Source organism: Vidua macroura, chromosome 3 (genome assembly GCF_024509145.1).
Source record: "Vidua macroura isolate BioBank_ID:100142 chromosome 3, ASM2450914v1, whole genome shotgun sequence".
In the NCBI taxonomy this organism is placed as follows: Eukaryota; Metazoa; Chordata; class Aves; order Passeriformes; family Viduidae; genus Vidua; species Vidua macroura.
The window spans coordinates 91,459,927-91,471,799 of NC_071573.1; the positions used below are offsets into that span (position 1 = coordinate 91,459,927).

At 40.6% G+C, this 11,873-nt stretch overlaps 1 protein-coding gene across 1 annotated transcript; it reads left to right on the forward strand.

Annotated features, from left to right (window-relative positions):
* Positions 1 to 5,153: 5,153 nt before the first annotated feature.
* KLHL31 (kelch like family member 31) lies at positions 5,154 to 8,839 on the forward strand. Its single transcript, XM_053973753.1, has 2 exons — positions 5,154 to 6,325; positions 8,107 to 8,839. The coding sequence occupies exons 1-2, from the start codon at positions 5,154 to 5,156 to the stop codon at positions 8,837 to 8,839; spliced, it is 1,905 nt and encodes a 634-aa protein (XP_053829728.1).
* Positions 8,840 to 11,873: the final 3,034 nt, after the last annotated feature.

The following is an 11,873-nucleotide window of genomic DNA, read 5'->3' on the forward strand; positions in this document are numbered from 1 at the left end:
TAGGCTTTGTTTGAGCTCAGGAGAAGAGCCTGGTGAGAATTTCAGAGGATGGATCAATGAGACTTGACTGGCAAAACTAGGCAAGAAAGTGGGAGGAGATGATCAAGTACAGGGGGAGGTCTGAGTGACCCACTGGGGCTGGGTGCCTTGCTGAACACAGTAACTCAGAGCCACCTCTGTGAAATCAAGCCCTGTGCATTTGTTCCTAACAATGCTGTTTTTACATTAATTCAGCAGCTTTAAAAACCCCTACATTTCTTTTCCATCTCTTTTTTTTTTGAAAATACTGCAGTTCTCACTGAAATTCAGTATGCTTTCACGTTTACCTCCTGTCTGCATAAGGAATTTCACCCTTCCTAAAGGCATAACTGGTGTGATTACCCAATACATTCAGATTAGTGCATTTGAAGATCCACCTGTAGCCCATGGGGATCCATGGGGAATGCAGAGATTCACCTGCAGGCCGTGGGGGAGATGCCCATACCAGAGCAGGTGGATGCCTGAAGGAGGTGGTGATTTTGTGGGAGACCCAAATGGAGCAGGAGAACCCTTGCTTCCAGGCTGGAGCAGCCTGTCCTTGGAGGACTGCACCCCGTGGAAGAGTGACCCACATCACAGCAGTTTTGGGAGGACTGTTTGCCCATGGGAGGGACTCACATTGCAGCAGTTTTGGGAAGACTGCTGCTCGTGAGAAGAGAACCATGCTGGAGAAGTTAATGAATTCCCTACCTCTCCTGTGAGAGGGACTCCATGGCCTCACAGGGGAAGGACTCCTCTCCCTGAGCAGCAGAAGAAAACCTCGGGTGACGAACTGACCAAACCCCCATGTCCTGTCTTCCTCCGCTGCCGGTGGGAAGGAGGGAGAGGCTGGGGGGGAAACAGTGTTTTAAGGGCTTGTTTTGTGTCTCATTATCCTCCTCTGATTTTGTTAGTAATAAATTCACTTTGCAACTTAAGTTGAGCCTGGTTTGCCCTTGAAATATTTCTCCTGGTCCTTATCTCACCCATGAAACCTTCGTTATTTTTGTCTCCTCTGCCCAGCTATATCAGGGGAAGGTGAGCAAGTGACTCTTGTGGGTGCCTGGCATTTGACCAGTATCAAACCACAACAACATAGTAGATGGAGACTCCCTTTCTGAAGGAAATCACAAGGAAAAGGTGAAGGGGGATGGCTACAAATAACTCCTGAGAAGATTATGATTTGACACAAGAAGAAAACTGTTCACAATGATAATATAATCTCCCCAGGGAACTAAATGGTGGATTCCCCAAGGTTGTAAGATTTGCCTAAAGAGGGAGCTGGGCCATGTTGTCGAGACAATGCTTTTGCCAAGAAAGGTAGGGCCAGGTGATCCTTGGTATTCCATTCAACCTTGTATTCCGTGAATCTATGAAAATGAGGCTTTGTCCTTAGTTTTTCATAGCTGTGGACCTATTTTTCAAAAGGAAAGCTGTTTACCTTGTTGCTGTTAGGAGACCTGAGCCTTATGTCCCTCTCATCCACTCTCATTTCACACATTTGACTGACTCTAATTTCCTATTCTGTTTTTTCATTCTTACCACCACTCACACAGCAATGCCCTTTTGTTCAAAGTGACAAGTGTTACTTTGTAGCGGTTGTTGTAAAAGCCCATCTGAGCCTGAAGGCAGCCAAATAAATCTGTATGATTAAGCGTTATACAAAGCACGGTCAAGAGAAAATCTTCCTATTCTCAGACTTCCACTTTCCCCAGTACTCTTCCCTTCCCACTTGCACTCTTTTGTCTGTCCCATGGGATGAAATTCTCCTGGGATGTGGATGTTTGGCTTTATATTATTTTTGAAGTTGCCTGGCAAGGATGCGGAGATAAATTATTGCAGTGTATAGTATAACCCCCAAGTCAGGATACACACGAGAGACAGAAGATCAAAGTTCACATCTCTGAAAATGTATCACGATGTGAGCCATAATCTTTGAAAGCTGAGGCAAGTCTTTACGGAAGCAGTGATTTAACTCCACAAAACAGAACATGACTGAATCCCCATCAGCTGGTCTCCCTTCCTCTTCCTGGAGTTTAGCATGGGAAATCTAACTGTGAAGTGCCAGAATTTCCATGGTGTTTTCTGTGGGTTATTCTAGGTCATAGAATAATAATAATCATTGAATGGGTTTTGATTGGGCCTTCAAAGACCATGTAGTTCCAACCCCCCTGCCATGGGGCATCTTCTGCTAGACAAAGTTTTTTAAAGTTCTGTCCAACCTGGGCCTGAACACTTCCAGGGATGGGGCATCCACAGCTTCTCTGGGCAACCTGTTCCAGTGCCTCACCACCCTCATCATAAAGTGTCTTCCTTGTGTCCAGTCTAAACCTGTGCCCTTCCCTAACCATAGGGCTTTTGCCCAGGCTCCCAGCTGGGAGCTGAACCCAGTGGCTCACCCTACACTTACCTGAGGCTGACTGTAGGTAACTACAGGTAACTCCACTTACCTGACTCCTGCTGTAGTTATTTTCACTTTCCCCTCCCTCTCTTCCCCTGTACCTGTGCATTTGCAGGATCCAGGCTTGTCCTCCTGAATTCCAGTAGCCAGGCAGCTCAGGGAAGCTGAGCTCCTGTGGCTGGGCAGAGGCAGGGAGCAAGGCATGGAGAGGAGGGGTCATTTTAAAGAGCACCCGAGCACAGGCTCCGGTCGAGAGCTCACTGTGACAGTGAAGTGCCTCACTGAAAACCAGTGAGCTGGGACTTAAGTGGCCTCTGATCTTTCTCACTCTTTTTTTCCCCACTCTTTCTGTGTTCCTCTCTTTCTGTGTTCGCATTTTCCAAGGAAGAGGCTTTTTCACGGACAGCTCTGGGACAATATCTTTCTGAGGAGGGTAAGAGGTTTTTAACTCCTCACTTTGATAGTTTTTAGAAGGTGGCATTTTAAAGCAGGGGGAGGCTGGTTGGTATAATGTATTATTTTGGGACCCCAAGTGTTCTTTGGCATGACTGATACTTAAGCTAAAATAAAGTAGGTGAAAGCAAACAATCATAGAAAACCAAATCACTCAGGGTTTTCAAACTTCAGTAACTTGGTTTTATTATAGGATTGTTTGATATGTCTCAGTAGGTTTGCATGTCCTGTCACTTACAGTGCTTGTACACTAAAAGCTAGCTTGTGAAATTTCTGCTGATGAAAAAGCGTTTCTCAGGAAAAAACTTTGGATAGTGAGCATTTTTGAACAGAGAGCTTAAAATGTTGTGTTTAAATCAGCTCTGCAATGAGGCAATAAGCATTAAGTGCTACATCTATTAAAAATTTTAAGTTACAAGTCTCTAAAAATACTTAGAACAACAATAAGGCTGCCAAAAGAATATGCCCTCACCGCCTTTAAAATTGTGACTATTAATATGCAAAGCTATAACTATGTGTATAACATACAAAGTTATCCAAAAGTTTTGTTTTACTTCTTTTTCATGCCAACAAATATTTGCAACACTTGCAAAATCATCGGGTTTTTGCAACAAAAGTTGTCTTAAACAACCAAGTATATTAAAACACCAGCTATACCTTCAACTGAACCTGTCTTAAAATGGCAAGCTGCTGGGAGGTTGCTATTCTGGGAGGTGACTCTGATAGGTCTCAACAGATGCAGCCCCTGGAATGCAGTCAGAGCGGGGGAGCCGGGCAGCAGCTGACCCCTGCGCTGGCACACTGGCATATCAGGGATCACAGCTCACGTCAGCACAGGCTGACACTGACACTCTGGGCACACATGGGCCTCTCCCTCGCCTGCTCTGCACATGGCCGTCACCCAGCAGCAGCAGCAAACTGCTGGTGCTCACAGGCACCAACCATTCCTTTCTATAATTAAATTATCATTTTGTTATATGCTCTGTGCTTAAGGAAGAAATGATGTGCTGAGATTCTAGATTGAAATATTACTGAAGTCTTTTGATTTAATTATCTAAATAAACCAGTCATTTAATTTATCATTAATTAGCATTTTTTCATGTTCGAGTTTTTATGACTGCAAGGATCACAAAGAAAATTAGCATGTGTAAATTGTTTTAAAATCAATGGATATACTGGAAATAAGTATTATGTTTGAATCTATTTGAATGGTGATCTCCACAATTCTGTTTAAATTGTGTTACTGAAGATCAGTGCTTTCCTTCAAGTATATTTGCACATGCATGTATTTGTTCAAAGTAACTCCTTTGTTACTAGGCGCTGTCTCACATCACATTTGACAAAAAAAAGTGGCTCTTTATTTAATTGAAAGCTTACCTAGAGTTGATATATATAATTCAAATATGTGTTCTAACATAACTATGGGATTGATTCTTGCCTTCCCTACGGAGAACTTGTTTAAAATAACACATCCTGATAAGAGTGTGTGTGACATTTTTTCAAATAGAAGTTAAATATCTTCTCCCTAAATCTCCACAAAATCCTACAAGTAGGATTATAGATTTCCAATTACTGATACTGCAAAGTGATCAAAGTATGCTATGAGCAGAAAGTATTTGTGCATCTGACACAGGAAATCAAACACTATCAGTCTATAAAACCAAAAGTTACAAAAACCTGGAAGTGGTTTCAAGCAGGACCTAAATCTAAAATCAATATGACATCATATCAAAATCCTCTTTCTCTTTATGTCTCATCTAGCTTTTGTTTCTTTAAGACTTTTTCCCATTCTTAATATTTCCTAGTCAAGTTCTGAACTCACCTGTAAGTCTGTAGCAGCCCCGGAGTAAGGATGAATAAAGCTGGGGGCCTGTTCCTTTCCTATGCTTCAGGCTAATGAATTCAGGTCTAGAACCTGTCTGATTTAAATAAGTATATACAAAATTCTACACTCTGGCAAACCCATTTAGAGAATTTAACTCTCTGAATGTGGTGATAATAGGTGAATGTTAATTTATGATCTTGTTATTTAAAACAAAAAGGAATTACTGAATTACTTGTAGGTATATTCTTCACAGTTGGAGTATTGATTGTTATTAATAAGCAGCCATGCTGCAACCTAGAATTTAGGAAGACATTATCCTGTGTGTTTGGTTTTGTGGCATTATATGTATTGACAAAGATTAGATTTGTTGCATAATCACATAGCTATTAAATTTCACAACTGTGGTGTTTAATTTTATTTTTAGCAAGTGCTTGGCTGTAATATTTCATTGCAGTCATGGCCCCCAAGAAGAAGAATGTGAAAAAGAACAAAGCAGATATCAACGAAACTACTATCATTGTGGAAGATGGCCCCCTCAGTAAACTAAATGGCTTGAATGGACTCTTGGAAGGAGGAAATGGTTTCAGCTGCATCTCATCTGAGGTTTCTGACCCATCATACTGCCCAAACCTCTTGGAAGGTCTAAGCAAAATGAGACAAGAAAATTTCCTTTGTGACTTGACTATCAGTACCAAAACCAAATCATTCAGTGTTCATAAGGTAGTGATGGCTTCAAGCAGTGAATACTTTCACAACATCTTAAAGAAAGATCCATCCACTCAAAGAGTGGATCTCAATGATGTGTCCCCAGTGGGTCTAGCTACTGTCATCACCTATGCTTACACTGGAAAACTTACTCTTTCACTTTACACAATAGGTAGTATTATTTCCACAGCAATTTATCTACAGATTCACACCCTTATAAAGATGTGCTGTGATTTTCTAGTCCAAGAAATCAGTGTTGAGAACTGTATGTACATTGCCAATATTGCAGAAACATACGGACTAAAAACAACCAAGGAAGCAGCCCACAAATTTATTAAAGACAACTTCATTGAATTTTCAGAAACTGATCAGTTCCTAAAACTTACTTTTGATCAGATTAATGAACTTCTTGCAGATGATGACTTACAGTTGCCTTCTGAAATTGTTGCATTCCAGATTGCAATAAAATGGCTGGAATTTGACCAAAAAAGAGTAAAGTTTGCTGCCAACCTCTTAAGTAACATCCGTTTTGGTACCATCTCAGCTCAAGATCTTGTCAATTATGTTCAAACTGTGCCAAGAATGATGCAAGATGCAGACTGCCATAAGCTCCTAGTGGATGCCATGAACTATCACTTGCTTCCCTATCACCAGAATACACTTCAGTCCAGAAGAACAAGGATCCGTGGAGGTTTCAGAGTCTTAGTTACTGTTGGGGGACGCCCTGCTTTAGCAGAAAAGTCTCTTAGCAGAGACATCTTATACAGAGATCCTGAAAATGGATGGAAGAAGCTAAGTGAAATGCCTGCTAAAAGTTTTAATCAGTGTGTCACCGTGATGGATGGATTTCTCTATGTGGCTGGTGGGGAAGACCAGAATGATGCCAGGAACCAAGCCAAGCATGCAGTCAGCAATTTCTGCAGGTAACTGCTATTTCTTTAAAAGGGATGTAGGTATCTATTCCACAGAAGGCAGGTAAATAAATAAGCTGGCTTGTGTCATGCAACTTGAACTACTTGGATAAAGAGAAAGGGGACAATGTAGGGGAGGTATAGATGCTATTCTATATTAAACTTTGAATGAACAGAAATATACAACTGAAGTTATGCAAAAAAATTTACCATGCACACTGAGAAGTGAGGAAAAACTGAGAAAATTTATTCCAAGTGAAGGAAATAGATAGGAACATAAATAGGAAGTTATGGGATGATCTAAGGAGACTTCTCAAATTTTCAAAAGCTTTTGATGCCTCACAGAAAGTTTGGAAAAACACCTTTTAGATATTATAGCCTTCACTTTCTATTCACCATTCCCCATATTTTCAACAGCGTTTATATTGGATTTTATATCCTCTTTTTTTTAATTATTACTATTATTATCAAGAGTTTAAAAACAATGGTACCATTGCTTGAAGTCTGTCTTTTACAGTGTACCCCAAATAATACCTTGCTTCTAAAATTTTGCAGTTCCTATCTATAGTCATCCAAGACTGCACTGGTGATAGCAAGGTCAGAAGAGTGCATACATTAACATGCAATGTCACATGGGCAGTAGTAGTTTTTAAATAGTTCAGCCTAAAAGCTGGCAGTGCACAGTAGCTTGAAGCAAAGGCTGGGGGTGGGAAAACTTTTATCTGCCTTTTATCTACTAACAGACTATGGACATGCAATGACATTACACAGCCACAGTCCTACTAATGCTTCCTTTTCTGCTCCCAGAAGGAACGGTCCGCTTCTCCCGAGGACATCAACCAGTACACAAAGTTAATGAATGAGGAACATCCTCTAAATCAATTTTATTGTGTAATCTACTTTGTCATAAAAATATCTGCTCTCTTGACCTTCTGCCCTTAAGCTATGCCTCACATTGTCACAAGGAGTTGTTGTCCTCAGTGCAGACTTTGGTTCCAGGGAGAAGGTGAGGGAATCCTCGTTGTGCCCTTAACCTTAAGCACGTCAAGTCACATAATGTGATGTCACTATGTCTGTGGACTTGCAGATGACAATGCTGAATGACAATTAGTATTTACTTTCCCGTAGTCTTTTTCTCATGTGATTCTCTGGTTCCCTTAGCATGCAACAGAAATGTGTGGGTCCACTAATATACCTCACACAGCATCTTCAGGAGTCATAATTTGCCATTTCCTATTTCAAAGTTGCTTATTTAAATGTCAAGGACAAAGAATGTTATTTCAGATAGGAATGGTGTTAGAAAGCACAGATGCTCTTTCCACATAAAACTTACTCCATGGGAGTGACGAAGAAAGCATACTCGCCATTTAGAAAGCACTAAGAGGATACAAGTATAAATCAAAACCTAAAGTTTTTAAAAACTCTCTGAGTAGATTTAGACGTCTTTGCTGTGGGTGTAAATTGCAAAAGAACTTCTAAAATTTCTATTGTATCTTGAAATTATCTCTTCCCAGTATTCTAATGAGATTATTGTACAAAATCAAATTACAGAAGAATCAGATTTACTTCTTTAAAATAATCCCAGGTTTGAATGATACAAAAATATTTTTTCTCCAATCAAAAGCTAAATTTATTTTCAAATTTAATCAGGAATACCAGTTTCATTATGCTGACTTTTAATAGGCTAACTAACTAACTAGAATTCTAGCAACTTTGTTCTTGCAGCAGTGGCATAGGAGTCCTGTATGATTTGCAGAGCAGTAAGTGTTACCTTCTTTTTTGAATCCTTTCAGATATGACCCTCGTTTCAACAGCTGGATTCACTTGGCGAACATGAATCAGCGGCGCACCCACTTCAGCCTGAATGTGTTCAATGGCCTCCTCTTCGCAGTGGGAGGCCGCAACTCTGAGGGCTGCCTCTCCTCTGTCGAGTGCTACGTGCCTGCAACTAATCAGTGGCAGATGAAGGCCCCGCTGGAGGTGCCCCGGTGCTGCCATGCCAGCGCAGTGGTGGATGGCCAGATCCTGGTCACGGGAGGTTACATCAATAACGCTTACTCTGGCTCGGTGTGCATGTACGACCCCAGCAAAGATAGCTGGCAGGATAAGGCCAGCCTCAGCACCCCAAGGGGCTGGCACTGCGCGGTGTCCCTACTGGAGAGGGTCTACGTCATGGGTGGGTCTCAGCTGGGGGGGCGAGCGGAAAGGGTTGATGTTCTCCCTGTGGAGCGTTACAGCCCATACACGGGGCAGTGGAATTACGTGGCGCCACTTCAAACCGGAGTTAGCACGGCTGGCGCCTCCACCCTTAACGGGAAAATTTATTTAGTGGGTGGCTGGAATGAAATAGAGAAAAAGTACAAGAAATGCATTCAGTGCTATAACCCCGACCTCAATGAATGGACAGAGGAAGATGAGCTGCCTGAGGCCACTGTGGGCGTATCTTGTTGTACTATATCCATGCCCAACACCAAGACAAGGGAGTCCAGGGCTAGCTCAGTCTCTTCTGTCCCAGTCAGTATCTAAAGACAGGTCTAACCAGCAATAAGTAAAAATGTTTACCAGCACAGCAATATAATTAACCCTTTAAGTAGAATTTTTGTGCTTATATAGAAAAAAAAAAAACATTGGCAATGCAAATGTGCTTTGTAACAGTGCAAACTGGCCAGTTTTCATGAACTTTAGTACAGGTGGCATGAAACAGCACATTAGGGATAAGATCAATTTTCTTAGCAGGAAAAGAGAGTTAACTGATAACCAGAGAATTTCATTCTCTTCCTGACTTTGCCACTGATTTACTATACTATCTGTGGCAAATCATTTAATTTCTTTATGCCTTGGTTTCCTTACCTGTAAAATTGAGATAAACTTGCTTCAGAATATTGTTATGAGGTTCTTTAATACTAAGTTTTAAACACTTTCAGAACCCAAAATGAAAGTATGACCAGTAATAAATCAACCAATATGACCAGTAATAAATCTCAATATAGATCAGAAATGTGCCATGTCATCATAACATTGATCAGTTTTGTTCTTTTCTAAGCATTTTATATTATTACAAACAGAAGGGGAAAAAAAGGCAAACCAAAAATACCACACATAGCATGTGCATACTTTTCTTTTGGTGCAGTGGTATTCACAAAAACTTCTCAAAGCATTTTCTCTTTCAGAAGGTAGAAAGAGTTCCTCATCTTCTGCCATGAAATCCTTTAATTCCTCTATCAAATGCTGTGACATGGCTTTCAAGATCTGAATCCACAAAATACTTTAGCTCCCATAAGCACTATGGGCCAGCCCCAAGGGGGTACTTCGGGTGCCAGATGGCTCTCTTGACCTCTGTTTACACCAGGGAACATCACCTCATCCTCCTCCTCATGCCAGGGAGACACACCTCTCATTCCAGGCGGAAAAACCTGGAAGCTGAGTTCGTGCCAGGAGACACCAAGGGCTAATGGCATCTGAACATGGGGAAGATGCACAGAGCAAACTCCCTTACATTACTCGAGCAAAAAAACAGTGGAATGAGGAACAAAGATGGAATAAAGACTTCCGGATCTGCCCTTTAGAATTTGTGTGGAAAACAGGAAATCATGGGAAAACTCCTTTAGTAGAAATAAAGAGATACCTTAACATCTTTCTTGCCAGGTGTAGGCACAACAAAACCCAAAGTAACCTTCTCCTGGGCACACCATTATGCATCTCCTTCTGAAGCCTTCATTACAGCCCTTTTTATGGAGATTTCATTCATATTATTCCAAAGGCTAGGCTAATGCTCTTTGTGTTGAAGTTTTCCCAGTGAATAGAGTGGAGTCTTCACTCAACTTAGTTTGCCTCCAAGAACTTTTCTTCCTGATTTCAGCATGAGGTGTGGGAATTAAGCACGAAACCTAACCCTATTCCCATAGCCAAAGGGATATGCAGCCCATCATGTCCCGTGAAGATTTGATAGCAAATGACTGCTGTCAGCACAAAATGTCCACATCAGCACAAAATGTCTACATATGTCTACATCCTTCTTTTGGGGAGGAAAGAGGGAAGGCAAGGAATTAAAATGATTTATTATAACCAGAAGGGCACTCACCTTAATCTTTTCATGAAGGCTTCACATTCAGTTTCCTCAGATTATCATTGACACCTTCAGGCTTCAGTGCCAATGAGAAGCCATTCTCTAAGCAGTGCTTATAAGGCAGACAAATTTTAATCTCATTTGCAAAAAGAGAACACTATAAAATTGTCTGACAGTGCAGATGTTGTCGAGACAAGCATTTTCAGGACCCAGGCTCTTTGTAGCTTTGTTAAAGCTGCATATTGAGGATCAGCATGAGCGTGACATGGTATTAGAGATGAAATAATTCACTCTGTCGGTTGGGATTAAACTCCATGGTACTCAGTCTTGTTTGCCAGTTCTAATTTAGAGTTCATCTTTGCATCCTGACTACACAATTTTAAATTTCAAATTGTATTTTTGAAAGCTGCATGTTATTAGAATATACTGCCACCAATGACTTGTGGTCAGAGTAGCACTGTCATATAATTTTCATTTAATTGGCATATAGTTGCTCTGTGTAATTTAAATAATAACTAATGTGGAACAGTGTAATAGTAATATTACTTTAAGTACTTATTACTTTAAGAACAGAAAACTCTGTTCTTGCCCATTCCAGTCACCAAAAGCTTTTCCTGAAAGAGAGAAAAAATTTCTCTTTTCCCAAGTCATGACCATGTGTTCCATATAAATGCATTTAGGAAGCTCTTTAGAAATAACCATCTATTCCAATATTTTTTTGTAATTTTTGAAATCTGTCCCGTCCAATGAGGGCACCTGTACAAATTCAATTATAATTGTGTTCGTGGTGTAGTTACTTAGTTTTTATAAAGTATCCATGAGGTTGTATTTGTTAATTAAAAAAAAAACAACTATTATGGCCTCAAACAGACATTGGATGGAATTGTCATATACAAGTGTCTCTTTTTCCCTTTAGGAATTCAGTTCCAAATTGCCATGAATAGTCAGACATTGCTATATGCTTTCCTGTTTATGAGCTAGCACTTCATGTACATCAACAACCATCTTGTTTTTGAGTAGTAAATTATTTATGAATGATGGGCTAAGTGCAATGAAACTTCTCTCTTACTACTTAAAGGGTTAAAAACTTTGGGGGCCAAATCCTTTTCATCTTACTCACAAAAAAGGTTCCATTGACTTCAGTGGGACTGCTGAATAAGATGTACAGGATTTTGAACTCTTGGCCAAATTCTGGCAGAATAGTAGATGAAAGTGTCATACCTAGAAGGAAGACTGCTCTTCTGCCTCCAGTGCCCTTGACTATGACAAATCCATGAAGACATGTCCTAAGACAGGAGCCAAATACCACTGGCCATGTGTTCCTTCTGTAGCACAAGTTAGGTACATACTTCAGGCCAAAAATCTTAGGTAGATCAACAAATTGTATTGTTACCAATATAACAATACAGGTTGGCTTTACATTATTTTCTCTAAACATCTGTTTAGGCTTCAACTGCACATTGAGCCAGGATTTGGCCCTTAATATGTGACACT